The sequence below is a fragment of the Saimiri boliviensis genome, chromosome 4, assembly GCF_048565385.1.
Source record: "Saimiri boliviensis isolate mSaiBol1 chromosome 4, mSaiBol1.pri, whole genome shotgun sequence".
Lineage (NCBI taxonomy): Eukaryota > Metazoa > Chordata > Mammalia > Primates > Cebidae > Saimiri > Saimiri boliviensis.
In genome coordinates, this window is record NC_133452.1 from 113,878,137 (window position 1) to 113,898,558 (window position 20,422).

The following is a 20,422-nucleotide window of genomic DNA, read 5'->3' on the forward strand; positions in this document are numbered from 1 at the left end:
TATCCTTAATATGTAAGCAGCATTTTGATACATTTAAGCTTATTTTAGTTTCTTAAATGGTTGTAAGCCACAAAATTTTTTTAAAAAATTAATAGAGACAGAGTCCCAGTATACTGCCAAGGCTGGTCTCAAACTCCTGGACTCAAGTGATCCTCCCATTTCCAGATCCCATAGTGCTGGGATTACAGGCCTGAGCCACACTCGGCTCACAAAATGTATTTAATGGCCACAGCTTAAAGATCACTGACTCGAACCGGGCGCGGTGGCTCACGCCTGTAATCTCAGCACTTTGGGAGGCCGAGACGAGTGGATCACGAGGTCAACAGATCGAGACCATCCTGGTCAACATGGTGAAACTCCATCTCTACTAAAACTACAAAAATTAGCTGGGCATGGTGGCGCACGCCTGTAGTCCCAGCTACTCGGAAGGCTGAGGCAGTAGAATTGCTTGAACCCAGGAGAGGGAGGTTGCGGTGAGCCGAGATCGCGCCATTGCACTCAAGCCTGGGAAACAAGAGTGAAACTCAGTCTCAAAAAAAAAAAAAAAAAAAAAAAAGATCAAAGATCACTGACTCGATCCTTTTGTAGGTCATAAGTGTGATTGGGTTTTCATGCTCTTGTGTCAAATGTACCTCCCTCAAACCTTGTTATGAAATGGGCACACTTCCTGCCTGATGTGAAAATAAAGAGAAAAAAAATCACTGGCACGAGAGACATTCATTGGTCTACACAGTCTTCTGAATGTTTGCTGTAGGTTTTTTTTTGTTTTATTTTGTTTTGTTTTCAACCTCTGTCGCCGAGGCTGGAGTACAGTGGTGCGATCACTGCTCACTGCAGCTTTGATCTGTTGGACTCAATCGATACTCTGGCCACAACCCTTTGAATAGTTGGGACTACAGGTGTTGGCCACCATGCCAGGCTAATGTTTTAGTAAAGACAAGATCTCCCTATGTTGCCCGGCTGGTCTCCAATTCCTGCCTTGGCCTCCCACAGTTAGGGATTACAGGCATAAGCCACAGTGCCTGGCCTGCCATAGTTTTAGAGCTAAGGAAATAAACTGAATAGATTCCTAATGCATCACCATCATTGCAGTCTGGCTCTGTGGCTGGGCATACTACTCCAGGGGTTCAAACTGGCTGCGAGTACACTGCTTTGATTAGTCTTTGAGTTATCTGAACAAATTTCAGTTTAGGCCAGGAGGGGTGGCTCATACCTCAACAATTTAGGAGGCGTAGGTGGAAGATCTCTTGAGCCCAGAAGTTCGATACTAGTCTGGGTAACATAGTGAGACCCTGTCTCTACAAAAAAATTTTTTTTAATTAGCCAGGTGTGGTGGTGTACGCTTAGTCCCAGATACTCAGGAGGCTGAGGTGGGAGAATCATTTGAGTCAGGAAGGTTGAGGTACCTTGAGCCAAAATGCCGAAATGGTGCCTTCGCTCCCGTCTGGGCAACAAAGCAGACACCCTGTCTCAAAAAAAAAAAAAAATCATTTCAGTCATCCATCAAACACAGTGGACACCAGGCCAGGAGTGGTGGCTCATGCCTGTAATTCCAGCACTTTGGGAGGCCAAGGCAGGCGGATCACAAGGTCAGGAGAGCGAGACCATCCTGGTTAACGTAGTGAAACCTCGTCTTTATTAAAAATACAAAATATGCCGGGCGCGGTGGCTCAAGCCTGTAATCCCAGCACTTTGGGAGGCCGAGGCGGGTGGATCACGAGGTCAAGAGATCGAGACCATCCTGGTCAATATTGTGAAACTCCGTCTCTACTAAAGGTGCAAAAAATTAGCTGGGCATGGTGGCGCATGCCTGTAATCCCAGCTACTCAGGAGGCTGAGGCAGGAGAGTTGCCTGAACCCAGGAGGCAGAGGTTGCGGTGAGCCGAGATCGCGCCATTGCACTCCAGCCTGGGCAACAAGAGCGAAACTCCGTCTCAAAAAAAAAAAAAAACAAAATATTGGGCCAGGTGCGGTGGCTCACGCCTGTAATCCCAGCACTTTGGGAAGCTGAGGTGGGTGGATCACCTGAGGTCAGAGTTCAAGACCAGCCTGGCCATCATGGTGAAACCCCATCTTTAAAAAAAAAAAAAAATTAAAAAAAAAAATACAAAATACTGTAGTTCCAGCTACTTGGGAGGCTGAGGCAGGAGAATCACTTGAACCTGGGAGGCAGAGGTTGCACTGAGCTAAGATGGTGCCACTTGCGCCGGGCGCGGTGGCTCAAGCCTGTAATCCCAGCACTTTGGGAGGCCGAGGCGGGTGGATCACGAGGTCAAGAGATCGAGACCATCCTGGTCAACATGGTGAAACCCCGTCTCTACTAAAAACACAAAAAAATTAGCTGGGCATGGTGGCACGTGCCTGTAATCCCAGCTACTCAGGAGGCTGAGGCAGGAGAATTGCCTGAACCCAGGAGGCGGAGGTTGCGGTGAGCCGAGATCGCGCCATTGCACTCCAGCCTGGGTAACAAGAGCGAAACTCCGTCTCAAAAAAAAAAAAAAGATGGTGCCACTGCACTCCAGCCTGGGTGATGGAGTGAGACTCTGCCTCAAAAAAATTAAAAAAAAAAAAAAAAAAAAAAAGAAAAAAGAAATTATCCTAACACTTGAGAGTGAACCTTCATGTAAACCAAGAAATTTTCTCCTTTTTTCTTTAACTTTTGCATTTTTCGTAGAGATGGGGTTTCACCATGCCAACCAGGCTGGTCTCTTAACTCCTGGTCTCAAATGATCTGCACCGAGCCGATTTAACATTTTGATACTATTTTCTCACATGGTGAGGAAAGATGTCTAAAACGGTAATCCCAGGTAACACTAATATTTTTAGTTTTGTGTTTTAAATTTTTCACAATATAGAGCAAAATGAGTTGCTTTTTTGGATCTATGACACTAATCCTTTTGCAACAAAAAGCGGTGGAATCTCTTATCCTAGAGCCCATCTTGGTATAGGACTTAGAAAAGCATTTACTAACCAAGCAGAAATTGGATATGCCCGCGGGGCTTTAAAGGTCCATTTATCACCTACTTCTACCGACCAGACGTGGGGGTGGGGGGAGGATAAAAAGATTAAAAGGCAGAGTTCACGCTCAATTTTGACCTGAAGACGGAAAGTTTCCACCTGCTTGCATTTTCGCCTCAGGTGTAACCTGAAGGAGTTCCCAAGCAGGGCGGGGACTTCTGCCGCTCCTGGGGTTGAAGCTGAATCAATAGACCCAGGTCCTCGGTGCAGCTTCCCTCCGACGGGGATCCTCAACCTCAGGAGTGGAGCCCCGGCCTTTCCTCTGCCTGCCGGGCGGTTTCTTCTAATCATCCAGCTCTCTCAAAGCTCCCGGGTCTGCACTGGTGCTCAGTGGCTTGCCCTCTCCATGTAGCTCCCCTGGATGGCGACGCGCCAGAGGCACTGCCCCAGGTTCCAGCTCGCGTCGCGGCTTTCCTCCGCATTTGCACCGCTGCAGGCTCCCTAAGGGAGTACACCCAACGTGGGTTTGGCAGAGCTGAGAGAAGGAACGATCCCTCTAGTCTCAGAGAACTTATTCCTCCAACTCTGCCAGGCAAGAAGCCACTTTCCCACATAGAGGCAGCAAGCACCGCACCCTTGGCTCTCCGAACAGCGGGCCCTGATTTTGGAAAATCCGCTCCTTAGGGGTTTCACTTACCACCTGGACTAGAGAGGGCGGCACTATCTTATGTTGAGCACCTACAACCTGCCAGACTCATTTAATTCTTAGAAAATTCGTGTGAGATGGATGTGAATATCCCCACCTCACCATGAAGAAACTGAAGTCCGAGGATCCCAGTACTTGGAAACCCCAGTGGAGGTGATGCCAAGGCTGAGCATTTTCTGGTCCACCGCTTTGCCTCTCAGGAACCCCTGAGTGTACTTCCCAGGAGAAAGGGGATTCGAGCCGACAGCCGCCATCCCTTTTTCAAGAAAAAAGCTACGTATGGTTCCTGGCATTAGGATAGGTAACTTTGGCTTTAAGATGATTTTAGAATTAACGTGTGTTCACTGCATACATTTGGAAAAATAAAAGTATTACCCGGAGATAAATTTAGTCCTTCCCAGTTTTCTTCTAGGCAAACTTTTGAGATTCTACTGTATATTCAATTTTATACTCTGACTTTTCCCCTTAAATTTTACATAATAAACATTTCCCATATTGTTAGACATATACATTTTTGTTACATTCTTCGCTGTTTGTAATTTGTATTTTCATTTCACTTTGGGGCAGGGTGAGCATAGGATTTTTTTTCCTCACTAAAAGAAGTTTTAGGCCGGGCGCGGTGGCTCAAGCCTGTAATCCCAGCACTTTGGGAGGCCGAGGCGGGTGGATCACGAGGTCAAGAGATCGAGACCATCCTGGTCAACATGGTGAAACCCCGTCTCTACTAAAAAATACAAAAATTAGCTGGGCATGGTGGCGCGTGCCTATAATCCCAGCTACTCAGGAGGCTGAGGCAGGAGAATTGCCTGAACCCAGGAGGCGGAGGTTGCAGTGAGCCGAGATCGCGCCATTGCACTCCAGCCTGGGTAACAAGAGTGAAACTCCGTCTCAAATTAAAAAAAAAAAAAAAAAAAAAAAAAAAAGAAGTTTTAACTCCGTTGTTGTCAGGCCCAGTTCGGTGGCTCACACCTGTAATCCCAGCACTTTGAGAGGCTGAGGCAGGTGGATCACGAGGTCAGGAGATGGAGACCATCCTGGCTATCACGGTGAAACCCATCTCTACTAAAAATACAAAAAATTAGCCAGGTTTCGTGGCACAGGCCTGTAGTCCCAGCTACTCAGGAGGCTGAGGCAAGAGAATCACTTGAACCCAGGATGTGGAGGTTGCGGTGAGCCGAGCCTGCCACTGCACTCATTCCAGCCTGGGTGACAGAGTGAGACTACATCTCAAAAAAAAAATAATTACATAAATAGGAATATTTACATTAATCCAGGACTGCTTTTATTTGTATGTGTGTGTGGGTTTTGTTTTTTTGTTTTCTGAGACAGTTTTACTCTTGTTGCCCAGGCTGGAGTGCAATGGCACGATCTCAGTTCACTGCAACCTCCACCTCCCGGGTTCAAGTGATTCTCCTGCCTCAGCCTCCAGAGTAGCTGGGATTACAGGTGCCTGCCACTATGTCCAGCTGATTTTTTGTATTTTTAGTAGAGACAGGGTTTCACCATGTTGGTCAGGCTGATCTCGAACTCCTGACCTCAAATGATCCACTGGCCTTGGCCTGCCAAAGTGCTCAGATTTTAGGTATGAGCCACTGCCCCCAGCCTATTTTGTTTTTGAGATGGAGGTTTGCTCTGGTCGCCCAGGCTAGAGTGCACTGGTGTGATCTCAGATTACTGCAACCTCTACCTCCCAGGTTCAAGCAATTTTCCTGCCTCCGCCTCCTGAGCAGCTGGGATTTCAGGTGCCCGCCACCACACCTGGCTAATTTTTTTTTTTGCTGTATTTTTAGTAAAGACAGGGTTTCGGCCGGGCACAAAACCCAGCACTTTGGGAGGCCGACACAGGTGGATCACGAGGTCGACAGATCAAGACCATCCTGGTCAATATGGTGAAACCCCGTCTCTACTAAAAATACAAAAAATTAGCTGGGCATGGTGGTGCGTGCCTGTAATCCCAGCTACTCAGGAGGCTGAGGCAGGAGAATTGCCTGAACCCAGGAGGCGGAGGTTGCAGTGAGCCAAGATCGCACCATTGCACTCCAGTCTGGGTAACAAGAGCGAAACTCCGTCTCAAAAAAAAAATAAAAAAAAAAAAATTAAAAATAAATTAAAAAAAAAAAGACAGGGTTTCACCATGTCCACACTGGTCTCAAACTCCTGACTTCAGGTCATCCACCCACCTTGGCCTCCCAAAGTGCGGCGATTACAGGCGTGGACCACCATTCCTGGTGGCTGATTTCTTTTTTTTTTTTTTTTTTTTTTTTTTTTTTTTTTTTTTGAGGCGGAGTTTCGCTCTCGTTACCCAGGCTGGAGTGCAATGGCGTGATCTCGGCTCACCGCAACCTCCGCCTCCTGGGTTCAGGCAATTCTCCTGCCTCAGCCTCCTGAGTAGCTGGGATTACAGGCACACGCCACCATGCCCAGCTGATTTTTTGTATTTTTAGTAGAGACGGGGTTTCACCATGTCGACCAGGATGGTCTCGAACTCTCGACCTCGTGATCCACCCGCCTCGGCCTCCCAAAGTGCTGGGATTACAGGCTTGAGCCACCGCGCCCGGCATTGATTTCTTAATACTATCAAAGTTTTGAATTTTGATGGACTCCAACCCATTTTTAAAATCACTTTTGCTTGAGCATGAAGGTTTACTTTTCTGTTTTCTGCCAAGAGTTTTGGTTTTAGCCCTTTCATTGAACTCTGCAGTTCTTTTTCAATTTAATTGTTGTGTATGTTGTGAAGTAAGGGTCTGAGTTCATCTTGAGTCTTCTAGTCCATGAATGAAATAACTCTCCATTTCTTTGTATCTTTCTTTCATCAATGTTTTGTAGTTTTCAAGTTGTGCACTTACTAAACTTATTCGTAAAAGTATTTAGATTTTGTGTATATTGACTTTGTATTCTACAGCCTTACCAAACTCATTAAATCTATTTGTGTTTGTTTTTTGGTGGATTCTCTAAGATTTCCTACATAGAAAAGCATGTTGTTGGTATTCTTTAGTATGCATGCCTTCTTTTTTTTTTTTTTTTTTTTTTGAGACGGAGTTTCGCTCTTGTTACCCAGGCTGGAGTGCAATGGCGCGATCTCAGCTCACCGCAACCTCCGCCTCCTGGGCTCAGGCAATTCTCCTGCCTCAGCCTCCTAAGTAGCTGGGATTACAGGCACGCGCCACCATGCCCAGCTAATTTTTTGTATTTTTAGTAGAGACGGCGTTTCACCATGTTGACCAGGATGGTCTTGATCTCTCGACCTCGTGATCCACCCGCCTCGGCCTCCCAAAGTGCTGGGATTACAGGCTTGAGCCACCGCGCCTGGCGTATGCATGCCTTCTATTTCTCGCCTGATTGCACTGGCTAGAACCTCCAGTACAATGTTGAATAAAAGTCAAAGGCATCTTTGCCTTCTTCATCTTTCAGGGGAAGTAATTCATCCTTTTTACCATTAAGTATCGTATATAATGTTAGCTGTGGACTTTTTGAAAATAGCTTTTATAGGCCGGGCGCGGTGGCTCACGCCTGTAATCCAAGCACTTTGGAGGCCAAGGCAGGTGGATCACCTGAGGTCGGGAGTTCAAGACCAGCCTGACCAATTCGGTGAAACCCCGTCTCTACTAAAAATACAAAAATTAGCTGGGCATGGTGGCTCATGCCTGTAGTCCCAGCTACTTAGGAGGCTGAGGCAGGAGAATTGCTTGAACCCAGGAGGCGGAGGCTGCGGTGAGCTGAGATGGCGCCATTGCACTCCAGCCTGGGTAACAAGAGCGAAACTCCGTCTCAAAAAAAAAAAAAAAAAGAAAAAAAATTAGCCAGGCATGGTGCAATGTGCCTGTAGTCCCAGTTACTCAGGAGGCTGAGGCAGAAGAATTGCTTCAACCCGGGAAGCAGAGGTTGCAGTGAGCCAAGACTGCACCACTGCACTCAAGCCTGGGTGACAAAGCGAGACTCTGTCATAAATAAAGAAATAAAATAAGTAAGTTATGTTTCTTTGGGCTGTATATATAAAAATCAGTATCAGATCTTGACTGTGGTGAACCCAGGGGCCTTAATTGAGATAGATGTGGAATGTTTTATTTGGAAACTCATTGTCTGAAACAGCTGTGACTGAGTTGTAAACTAAGTCTGTTTCTCTGTAGCAAACTGACTTAGAAAAACAAACATTGTCTGAAACAGCTGTGACTGAGTTGTAAACTAAGTCTGTTTCTCTGTAGCAAACTGACTTAGAAAAACAAACAAAAATAAAAATAAAAAAATCAATAAGGTGACTTAGATCCTCCAGGAAAAAAGGGAATGTTTCATTATTACTGATATTCCTGGACTAAACAGATCCTCCTGCCTGCAGCTCCCAGAATAGTTGGGACTACAATGCATGAGACACCATGCCATGTTAATTTTTAATTCTTTTGTGGAGGCAGGGTCTGCTTATGCTGCCCAGACTGGTCTACAGCTCCTGGCCTCAGGCACTCCCACCTCAGCCTCCCACTGTGCTGGGATTACAGGGTTGAGTCATCCCTCTAGTCTCACTAATCAGATTTTTACTTGCTCTTCTCTTAGCTGGGAAAAGGTTAGTTCTCTCAGTAAAGAGGTAGCTTGGAGGGGATTCTAGAAATGGCCACAAAGCTCAGCTTCACCTTAAATACGAATAAAGCCACTCAAGTATGTCAGCAAGGACAGCTGGTTTTTAAAAAGAAGAGTTAAGTACAAGATCAGTCTCCCTTCCTAGATCAGTAAATCAAAACAAAGATGAGAAGACATATTTTAACAGTTCCAGTAAAAACTCCAGACTAGTCTGGGCATGGCTCATGTCGTAATCCTAGCACTTTTGGAGACCAAGGCAGGAGGACTGCTTGAGGACAGGAGTTCTAGACCAGCCTGGACAATATGGTGAAACCACGTGTCAAAAAACAAAAACAAAAAACTCCAGACTATGATCACACAGGCAAAATATACAGAGAAGGTAAGGTGAAAGAAGTATGTGTTGGACTACAATTTCAGGGCTGGGGGCAGGGCTGGGGGCAGGCCTGGAATCTGAGCCTTCTTTACCATCTCTGCAACCATCATCTTTTGTTGCTGGTAGGATTGGGGTTGGCTTCAAGTTTTGGTCCTGTAGATCTTATTGGCTCTGCACCACAGAAGTGGAGAGCTGTGCAAACACTGGGTAATGGGTCCTGGAAAGGGCCTAGTCATACTTGGGCCTCTGGCATTAGCCCCCGGGGTTCCACATGACTGTATGAGGGCAGCTAGGCAGTATGACTGTCATAGACTCCAGGTACTTTTAATGGAGCCCCTTTCTTCCATTAAAAAAATACATAAAATTAGGCCGGGCGCGGTGGCTCAAGCCTGTAATCCCAGCACTTTGGGAGGCCGAGGCGGGTGAATCACGAGGTCGAGAGATCGAGACCATCCTGGTCAACATGGTGAAACCCCGTCTCTACTAAAAATACAAAAAACTAGCTGGGCGTGGTGGCGGGTGCCCGTAATCCCAGCTACTCAGGAGGCTGAGGCAGGAGAATTGCCTGAACCCAGGAGGCAGAGGTTGCGGTGAGCTGAGATCGCGCCATTGCACTCCAGCCTGGGTAACAAGAGCGAAACTCCGTCTCAAAAAAAAAAAAAAAAAAATACATAAAATTGTACATCATTTTTATTTCTTTTTTTTTTTTTTTGAGATGGAGTTTCACTCTTGTTACCCAGGCTGGAGTGCAATGGCGCGATCTCGGCTCACCGCAACCTCCGCCTCCTGGGTTCAGGCAATTCTCCTGCCTCAGCCTCCTGAGTAGCTGGGATTACGGGCACGTGCCACCACGCCCAGCTAATTTTTTTTTTGTATTTTTAGTAGAGACGGGGTTTCACCATGTTGACCAGGATGGTCTCGATCTCTCAACCTCGTGATCCACCCACCTTGGCCTCCCAAAGTGCTGGGATTACAGGCTTGAGCCACCGCGCCCGGCCTTTATTTCATTTTTTAAGAGATGGGTTCTCACTCTGTCACCCAGACTAGAGTGCAATGGTGCAATCATAGCTCACTGTAGCCTCGACTTTGTACACTCAGGCTATCCTCCCTCAGCCTCCTGAGTAGCTCGAACTACAGGCGCCTGTCACCACAACCAGCTAATTATTTTATTTTTTATAGAGACAAGGCCTCTCTATGTTGCCCAGGCTAGTCTCAAACTCCTAAGTTCAAGTGATTCTCAGCCTCCCAAAGTGATAGAATTACAGGCATGTATATATATTTTAAAAATATATTTTTGAGGCCAGGCGCGGTGGCTCAAGCCTGTAATTCCAGCACTTTGGGAGGCCAAGGCAGATGGATCACGAGGTCAAGAGATCGAGACCATCCTGGTCAACATGGTGAAACCCCATCTCTACTAAAAAAAAAAAATACAAAAAATTAGCTGGGCATGGTGGTGCATGCCTGTAATCCCAGCTACTCAGGAGGCTGAGGCAGGAGAATTGCCTGAACCCAGGAGGTGGAAGTTGCAGTGAGCCGAGATCGTGCCATTGCACTCCAGCCTGGGTAACAAGAGCAAAACTCCAACTCAAATATATATATATATATATATTTTTTTTTGGGGGGGGGGGCCAGGTGCAGGGGCTAATGCCTGTAATTCCAGCACTTTGGCAGGCCGAGGCGGGTGGATCACATGAGGTTGGGAGTTTGAGACCAGCCTGACCAACATGGAGAAACCCCATCTCTACTAAAAACATAAAAAATTAGCCGGGCATGGTGATACATGCCTCTAATCCCAGTTACTCGGGAGGCTGAAGCAGGAGAATTGCTTGAACCCGGGAGATGTAGGGTTTGGTGAACCAAGAGTGAAACTCCATCTGAAAAAAAAAATTTTTTTTAGCCAGACGAGGTGGCTCAAGCCTGTAATCTCAGCACTTTGGGAGGCCAAGGTAAGTGCATCCCCTGAAGTCAGAAGTTCAAGACCAGCCTGGACAACATGGTAAAACTCCACCCCTACTAAAAATACAAGATTCACAAGGCATGGTGGTGCATGCCTCTAATCCCAGCTACTTGGGAGGCCTAGGCAGGAGAATCACTTGAACCCAGGAGAGGGAGATAGCAGTGAGCTGAGATTGCACCATTGTACTCCAGCCTGGATTCAAAAAAGAAAACAAAGAGAAGGAACGAAAAAGAGAGAGAAAGAGAGAAAGAATCTTCTAGCCCTAAAGAGCTCTGTGGAACATCAATTTGCTGTGTCCGCGTTCCCATTTTGATCTTGGGCTGGCGTCAGGCCCACTGCAGGATCCCTGGCACCCCGAGAAGCTAACCCAGATGGTGGGAGAAGTGTTTTGTTAACCCGATAAGGCCGGCTCAGTGCATCTCTCCACCTCAGTCTCTGGTATGGGCTTCCATGCACTCGGGAAAACTGCCCACTTGTATCCAGGCTTCCAAGGAGGCCCACGTGACCAGAAGAATTCCCAAAAGGTTTTCTTGTGTAATAGCCCTCCCATTTGGGCAGGCTCTGGTGCAAAGGCACATTAGTCTCCCCAAAGCTGAGAGGTGCAAAATCACTTGTGAATCAGATTCTGGCCACTCGCTGAGCAGGGAGGTTCTCTCATCAGGGGTAAGCAACAATCCCACCGGATCATTTCTTTGTTGGGGAAGAAGTGGCTGAACTAGCCACTGTGGGGTTACCCCTGAGACTGAGTTGTGTTTTAGACTAACTGCTTTGTGGTATCCAGTGTGCTGGGGATTTATGTGGGGTTTATGGCAGAAGATCCCCACAAGATAACAGGGTGCCATCTTATCCACACCAGAAAATGGAATTTGAGAGAAGTTAATTAACCTATTCCTGTGTGGCTCATATCACCACAGTCCCCCTGAAGAAGTTATTAAAATTCTATATATGCTAAGTAAAATATTCTTTGTCTACAGCAATGGAAGTGCATCTTATGATTAGATTAAGGTCTTATATTTTTTTGGACTTATTTTTGAGCTGGGGTCTCGCTCTGTCACCCAAGCAGGAGTGCAGTGGTGTAATCATGGCTCACTGCATCCTCAAACCCCTTGGCTCAAGCGATCTGCTGGCCTCCACCTCCTAAAGTGCTGGAATTACAGGTGCAAGCCGCAATACCTGGCCTTCCTTAGGTTAAGTATTTTTTGTTTGTTTGTTTGTTCGTCTTTTGTTTTTTGAGATGGAATCTCCCTCTGTTGCCCAGGCTGGAGTGTAGTGCTGCCATCAGTGCCATCTTGGCTCACTGCAAACTCTGCCTCTGGGGGTCAAGCAATTCTCTGCTTCAGCCTCTCAAGTAGCTGGGATTATAGGTCCTCACCACATGCCTGGGTAATTTTTTTTTTCCTTTTCTTATTTTTTAGATGGAGTTTTGCTCTTGCTGTCCAGGCTGGTGTGCAATGGCACAATCTTGGCTTACAGCAACCTCCACCTCCCGGATTCAAGTGATTCTCCTGCCTCAGCCTAGGTAGATGAGATTACAAGCATTCGCCACCATGCCCGGCTATCTCTTTTTTTGCTTTCTTTTTTCTTTAATATTGTCCTTGCAGAAGCCCGGCTACTTTTGTATTTTTGGTAGAGATGAGGTTTCTCCATGTTTATCAGGCTGGTCTCCAACTCCTGACCTCAGGTGATCTGCCTGCCTCAGCCTCCCAAAGTGCTGGGATGACAGGCGTGAGTCACCGTGCCCAGCCTACACCCAGCTAATTTTTGTATTTTTAGTATAGATGAGTTTTCACCATGTTGGCCAGGCTGGTTTCCAACTCCTGACCTCAAGTGATCTGCCTGCCTTGGCCTCCCAAAGTGCTGGGATCACAGGCAGAAGCCACCTTGCCCTGCCAGGTTAAGGTTTTATTTTTTTTATTTTTCATAACATGCATGCCATTGCAAAGGTTAAGGTTTTAAATGTTTATTCCATCAGAGCCATAGCTAAATCTTGTTTTCCTGAAAGTATACCCTACACATCTGATACTCAAGTTTTCTCAGAAACCGTTGAGGGTGATAGAGGGTGGGCTCAGGGGCAGAAAACTAGAGCCTCCACATAGTCCAAGATGATCATGTGGAATCTGCAACATGCTTTCCACTATTTTGAGGTTTTTTCTTCTGTTCTGGCTGTGGTGGCTCACACCTGTAATCCCAGCCCTTTGGGATGCCAAAGCGAGAGGACTGCTTGGGTAGGAGTTCAAAACCGGCCTGGCAACATAGTGGGACTCTGACTCTACCAAAAAAAAAAAAGATGGAAGCTGGGCGCGGTGGCTCAAGCCTGTAATCCCAGCATTTTGGGAGGCCGAGGCGGGTGGATCACGAGGTCGAGAGATCGAGACCATCCTGGTCAACATGGTGAAACCCTGTCTCTAGTAAAAATACAAAAAGTTAGCTGGGCATGGTGGTGCGTGCCTGTAATCCCAGCTACTCAGGAGGCTGAGGCAAGAGAATTGCTTGAACTCAGGAAGCGGAGGTTGCGGTGAGCCGAGATCGTGCCATTGCACTCCAGCCTGGGTAACAAGAGTGAAACTCCTTCTCAAAAAAAAAAAAAAAAAAAGATGGAAAATAGTTGGGTGTGGTAGCAGGCACCTGTAGTCTCAGCTATTCAGGAGGCTGAGGTGGTAGGATCACTTGGGCCTGGGAGGTCCAGGCTGCAGTGAAAACCGAGATCGTGCCACTTCATTCCTGCCTAGGCAACAGAGTGAGACCTATCTTGAAACAAAAGAATTTTTTTTTCCCGCTCCCCAGAAAATATTTTTTAGAACAAACACATAGTTAATTGTGAGAACAAAACAGTATATTCGGCAGATACTATCTATTCTGAAACAACTACCAAACAGTATTTCTAGAAATACAATAGAAAACATGTAAGGACATGCATGGGGATGATATGCACTAGCTTCAGGATGATGTCCTCTAGAGAGGGAAAGGAAAGATACTTGAGTAATATCTCTTTTAAAGAACACAGAAGTGAAGCAAATGTGGGGAAATGTCAACATCTGTTAAACTGGGAGAGGGTACATGGCTGTGTTATATTATTCTTTGGGATGTGTGAAACTTTTCATAATTCAAATTTTTAATTAAAATTACAAACATTGAGAAGAAATGTGCATCGATACTGGCTGTCTTAGGTCGTCTAGGATAATGGAAATAAAGGAAAACTGTAACTTGCTATATGTTCTATAAGCCCACCTCAAATGTTTTTGCTTAAAACATGACACACTTCCTGGAATAATTTCAAAACGGTAACCATCCAGAGAGTCAGAAAATTAACAAGGGGGCAGAAGAGAGAAAACTAACACATTCAACAAGCCTGTCTGGGTCTGATCTACCTGTCTTTAGAAGGCAACGTCGAAACCTTAACCTAGACATCAAAGGTGATTCCCAGTCAACAGGGTCGTCAATTCAAACTCACACTGTTAATCAGCTATACGGTGAGCAGAGGCCTTTTAGGCTAAATATACCTTACAGAGATGTCGAAGGAGACCGTTGAAGACCCAACAGCAGCCCAAATGAATACTAGTTCTAGGTCAAAAAGGCAGTCCTGACGATTGCGGCAGCGCCGGAAGTGCCCGAAGCGCCGCTAGGCCCAGGCGTCGATTGCGTCAGCTCACCCGGAAGCGGTGCCAGACGCCGCCGGAAAAGGCGGGGCGAGTCGAATACTGTAAAAGAGAGCGGCGCCTTGCCGCTGGGTCTGGACGAGGTCACGTGAAAGCCGCCCTAGCGCGTTCCGCGGCTGCCGGTCCCAGTATGGTCGATGACGCTTGTGCTGCCGAGTCCCAGCGGGGCAAACGGAGCCCGGCCCACTCCCTGGAGCAGCTGTGTTGGTTACCACTTCCGCCGCCACAGATTCGCATCCGGCCCTGGTGGTTTCCGGTGCAGGAACTGAGAAACCCTTTGGTGTTCTACCTCGAGGCATGGCTGGCAGACGCGCTCTTTGGTGAGCGACCCGGACTCTCAGTCTCTCAGTCTGAGAGAGGCTCGGCAGAGTAGCTCTCTACAGCCTCTTTCCCAGATTCACAAGCCAGGAGTGTTGCTGTGGTGACCACCTTCCAGCTCTTCCCTTCCCTGGTCAACATTCTCTTCAAATTCAGCTTATAACCTGCGACTGTGTGGTCCCTAAATAGTCTTTCCTTACTTGTTTAGGTCCAGACCGAGCCATAATTCCAGAAATGGAGTGGACGAGCCAGGCCCTGTTGACAGTGGACATAGTGGACTCTGGGAACCTAGTCGAAATCACCATTTTTGGACGGCCCCGTGTACAGAATCGGGTGAAGAGCATGCTCCTGTGCCTGGCATGGTTTCACCGAGAACATCGAGCCCGAGGTGAGGGTCTTTGAGAACTTACACATGGAGGAAGCCACGAGTGACCATACTGGTCTTGCTCGGCTTCCTTCCATCCTCCCTTAACCTCTTAATTTCTTGGTTTCCGCACCTTAGGAAGCTGCACGAAGTTTGTTGGGAGGGGATCCCCGGGGTAGGACTTCGGGAAAGTCAGTGGAGAGCTGATACATTCAGGCCCATTACTGCCCAAGTCAGCCTCAGCTGACTATCGCAGATCCCAGGTTCTGAGCCTCCACCCCAGATCCTCCTCTCCTCCCCAACTCCCAATCACTGAGAAGTTTGAAACAGCGAACTCTTCTCCCTGTCCATGGTTAGTATCAACTGTTTCTCTTCCAGCTGAGAAGATGAAACACCTTGAGAAGAACTTGAAGGCCCAAGCATCAGACCCCCACACTCCCCAGGATTCTGTTGCTTAAGACAACAGTGTCAGGAGTATCTTGAGAACTTTGCAGCTTTTGCTGCTTAAGTTGAAGAGAAGCAAGTATAGCATTCCTAAATCCCTGCATTCGTTTTTCCTGTGTCTTGATGGAATGTGGTTTATTTCGTTGTGAGAGTGAATTTGAACTATTCTAATAAATGGCTATTTTGCCCGGTGACATTAAGATCTTCGTACACTTATAATAAAGCAAATTTATAAAAGATTGACTCTCATTCATGTTTTGATATGAAGGGTGGGTAGAAGGCTGGCAGATTGTAGTTTTGTAGGGTTTATTCCTGAATTCCCATCATTTCGAAACACCTAATCCTTTTATGATTTTATGGTCAGAGTCAGGCCCTCAGCCAAAGAGGGCAGATAGCCTCACAAATGGTAATCTGTTTTGTTTTTACGTCGTTGGTTCTCAAACTTTAAAGCTTGTAATAAATTAATTACCTTGGGAGCTTGTTAAGACATAATCTTCTAAACTCCTTGAGAAGATTCTGATTCGGTACTGTTGGGGTAGGGTTTCTAATTTGCCTTTTTTTTTTTTTTTTTGTTGGAGACGGAGTTTCGCTCTTGTTACCCAGGCTGGAGTGCAATGGCGCGATCTCGGCTCACCGCAACCTCCGCCTCCTGGGTTCAAGCAATTCTCCTGCCTCAGCCTCCTAAGTAGCTGGGATTACAGGCACCCACCACTATGCCCAGCTAATTTTTTGTATTTTTAGTAGAGACGGCGTTTCACCTTGTTGACCAGGATGGTCTCGATCTCTCGACCTCGTGATCCACCCGCCTCGGCCTCCCAAAGTGCTGGGATTACAGGCTTGAGCCACCGCGCCCGGCCTAATTTGCATTTCTGGTGAGCTCACAAGTACTACCAAAGCAGCTCATCTGAATTTCTCACTTTGAAGCTGGTAGTTGACCCCCTGAGGAGCACCGGCTGTGCCTTTTCTTAGCGTGAGGCCTTCCTTGGCCACAGGATGAGATTCCAAAGAGCAAGCCTGGGCAGTCAGCATTCATTAACCCTAGCATTGCAATCCACCATGGAAGAGCAGGGATCCCGGGCACCTTGGCTTGTGGATGGTGCCCTGCCTTGGAGCCAGTTGTCTCCCTTTTTCTGCAAGGTGAGGCTGCACAGATGTCCAGCATGGGCCAGGTTTTTCCATTACGTGTTGTACTGAGAACATCGTACATTTGTGCAAAATAGCTCCTATCCTTGCTGCCCTGCTTTCTGGAAGCAAAATTTCTGGGGTGAACGGTGCCAAAAGCTCTGTGGCTTCAAGTGCAATTAAGATTGGTTTAGGAGGCTGAGGCAGGAGAATTGCCTGAACCCAGGAGGCGGAGGTTGCGATGAGCCTAGATCGTGCCATTGCACTCCAGCCTGGGTAACGAGCGAAACTCTGCCTCAAAAAAAAAAAAAAAAAAAAAAAGATTGGTTTGACTCGCCGGGCGCGGTGGCTCAAGCCTGTAATCCCAGCACTTTGGGAGGCCGAGGCGGGTGGATCACGAGGTCAAGAGATCGAGACCATCCTGGTCAACATGGTGAAACCCCGTCTCTACTAAAAATACAAAAAATTAGCTGGGCATGGTGGCACATGCCTGTAATCCCAGCTACTCAGGAGGCTGAGGCAGGAGAATTGCCTGAACCCAGGAGGCGGAGGTTGCGGTGAGCCGAGATGGTGCCATTGCACTCCAGCCTGGGTAACAAGAGTGAAACTCCGTGTCAAAAAAAAAAAAAAAAAAAGATTGGTTTGACTCATGGAATTAATTCACTCCTTGGCAATAAAATGTTCTAACCTTTTGCAAGAGTTTTAAACTCAGAAGTCTAATTGTGCTTTTTTGATAGTGGTGATGTTGAAAATTTTTTTCATTTACCTTTTTCTTCATTCATCTCTATCTTCTTTCAACTGGTGAAGGGTTTTTATCTCTATAAGCTTTTCTAACAATGGTCCATTATCACCAATATTTTCCACCCTCTTAAATTTTTTTTGGCAGTGGATAGATTTTTATGTAGTTAATGTTTCTGTTCTCCCATGTCCCCACCCTTTTAAGTTCAAGAGCTCCTAATTTTCTTCCATAGAAATTTGATGAATATTTTTTCGGGTTTTTCCTGGTGGGATTTTTACTCTTTACTTTATTTTTGAGATGGAGTCTCACTCTGTCACCCAGGCTGGAGTGCAGTAGTGTCATCTTGGCTCACTACAACCTTTACCTCCGTGATTCAAGTAATTCTCCTACCTCAGCCTCCTGCCTTGGCTTCCCAAAGTGTTGGGATTACAGGCGTGAGCCACTGCACCTGACCCTGGTGGGTTGGTTGGTTGGTTGATTTATTTAGAGATGGAGTCTCACTCTGGCGCCAGGCTGGAGTGCAGTAGCAGGATCTCGGCTCACTGCAACCTTTGCCTCCTGGCTTCAAGTGATTCTCATGCTTCAGCCTCCCAGGTAGCTGGAATTACAGGCACACGTCACGACACCCAGCTAATTTTTATATTTTTAGTATGGATGAGGTTTCACCATGTTGGACAGGATGGTCTGGATCTCCTGACCTTGTGTTTCGCCCTCCTCAGCCTCCCAAAGTGCTGGGATCAAACAGGTGTGAGCCACTGCACCTGGCTGCTGGTGGGATTTTTATAAAACCATTGAACATTTTGGGTTTTTTAAAAGACAGTCTCGCTCTGTCACCCAGCTGGAATGAAATGGCACAATCTTGGCTCACTGAAACCTCCACCTCCCAGGTTGAGGTTTAGGGTCATCCCCTTTCCACTGCACCTGGCCCATTTAACATTTTGTTATTGGGGGGAAAGGGGATGATCCTAAACTCCTTCCATACTTTGTACACATTAACATATATTGAAGTCCTAACCCCAGTACCCCAGAATGTGACTATATTTGGGCAATATTTGAAACCTTTGACTCTTAAGACTTTTGCATCTGCAGGAAAGAAAAGGAAAAAAAAAGTGTTTTGGATGAATTGAAAAGGTTGTGAGGGCTGGACGCGGTTACTCAGGCCTGTGTTGCCAGTACTTTGGGAGGCTGAGGCGGGCAGATCACTTGAGATCAGGAGTTCGAGACTAGCCTGGCCAACATATTGAAACCTGGGCTCTACTAAAAATAACAAACTAGCTGGGTGTGGTGGCAGGTGCCTGTAATCCCAGCTGCTCAGAGGCTGAGGCAAGAGAACTGCTTGAACCCAGGAGGCAGAGGTTGCAGTGAGTCGAGATTCACTATTGCACTCCAGCCTGGGAGACAAAACCAGACTGTCCCAAAAAAGAGTAGACTTGCCCTCTTAAATATTAAAACACTCTATAAAGCTACATAGTTAAAATCAGGGGTAGATATTAGAAAAAGCAGAAAAGTTACACATAAAAATAGATTGGTAACAGTGAGTTTGGGTGAGGACAGTGAAAACAGGTTGCAAAAGAGAATCTGACATTCTGGTAAGGTAGACAACACACCCATTAGGTTTTAGTTCTGCTTTGATGTAACCTCATTTGAAACTGATTTTGTGTTGATTTTGAATTTAGAATGGTCTAAGATTCTTCTAAAAGTAGTCAACTATTTTAATAAAATTACCAGTTAAAAGTTAATAAATTATTGTAAATTCAGCTGTACATAGTAATTCCCTTATAAGATACATGATTATTTTATTATTTATTTATTTATTTATTTTGAGACGGAGTTTCGCTCTTGTTACCCAGGCTGGAGTGCAATGGCGCGATCTCGGCTCACCGCAACCTCTGCCTCCTGGGTTCAAGCAATTCTCCTGCCTCAGCCTCCTGAGTAGCTGGGATTACAGGCACACGCCACCATGGCCAGCTAATTTTTTTGTATTTTTAGTAGAGACGGGGTTTCACCATGTTGACCAGGATGGTCTCGATCTCTTGACCTTGTGATCCACCCGCCTCGGCCTCCCAAAGTGCTGGGATTACAGGCTTGAGCCACCGTGCCCGGCGATACATGATTATTTTAAACAGGAGTAATAATTAGTGGTGACAAAAGAGTCTGTGATAGACACTCCCCTGATATTTAAAGTTAGCTTTGAACTTTTAAAAATTATCAGTGATTGGCTTGGCTGGGCAAGGTGGCTCACGCCTGTAATCCCAGCACTTCGGGAGGCTGAGGCGGGTAGATCACCCAAGGTCATGAGCTTGAGGCCAGCCTGGCCAACGTGTTGAAACCGGGTGTCTACTAAAAATACGAAAATTAGCAGGGAGTGGTGGCATGGGCCTGTTAGTCCCAGCTACTTGGGAAGCTGAGACAGGAGAATCATTTGAACCCGGGAGGCAGAAGTTGCACTGAGCCAAGATCGGGCCACTGCACTCCAGCCTAGGCGACAGATTGAGACTCGTCTCCAAAATAAAATAAAAATTATCGGTGATTCTTGGTTGGTAAAAAAAAGTGTACACACACATTAAAAAATTAATTATAGAATTACTGCGTGTTGTTGTTTAATCCTAGCACCCAGCTGTTGGCTTGCATCCTCCTAGATTAATTCGCAAAACTGCATCTCAGCGCCCCAACCAGAGCTGTGACCCGAGGGAAGCCAAAGTGTTCTCTGCTGCGACTACTCGCTGCCATAGTAACTGAGGAAAGAGTAGCCGATGCCTGCATCTTGGTGTCCACGACCTTCGTGCAAAGTCGGTGACACCTCCAAGACCTGAAAACGGCAACAGTGCAGCCCGAGAGCGCAGCTCGGCTCTCTCCGTTTTCGCCTTCCGCGATGTCATTTTCCCCAGCGGGAAAGCGGCCTGTGGCAGAGTCGCAGTACAGCCAGGGCATTCCAAATCCAGCTGAGCCCCAAGCGACCCGGTTTTCTCATCCCAAGTCACCTTGAGTAGAACCAGAGCGGGCTCGGAGAGGTTTCCTAGTGGGCCCTAGAGGCTTCTCACCTGGGTAAGCCAGATGAGCGCGGTTAAGGAGCACAAGGGGCACACCGAAGCTCAGCCGGGTTAGATTGCGACCTTGGGCGGCTAAGAACCCGAGGTCCCACCTGCCTCGAGGTAGAGAGCCGCGCAGAGCAGAATTGGGCTGACATAGGAATGGGCATTCCCTCCCCCTCTACCT

The 20,422-nt window shown here is 46.9% G+C and overlaps 1 protein-coding gene and 1 non-coding gene across 2 annotated transcripts; both read left to right on the plus strand.

The window, feature by feature from the left end:
* The first annotated feature begins 576 nt into the window (after positions 1–576).
* Positions 577–677, plus strand: LOC120363507 (small nucleolar RNA U13). The gene has a single exon (XR_005579051.1). It is a non-coding gene; the product is annotated as a small nucleolar RNA U13 (small nucleolar RNA).
* Positions 678–14,246: 13,569 nt separating this feature from the next.
* On the plus strand, positions 14,247–15,582 carry OOEP (oocyte expressed protein). The gene is made up of 3 exons (XM_039467781.2): positions 14,247–14,539; positions 14,746–14,925; positions 15,280–15,582. Exons 1-3 carry the CDS (start codon positions 14,350–14,352, stop codon positions 15,357–15,359), a joined length of 450 nt encoding a protein of 149 aa, XP_039323715.1. The 5' UTR covers positions 14,247–14,349; the 3' UTR covers positions 15,360–15,582.
* Positions 15,583–20,422: the final 4,840 nt, after the last annotated feature.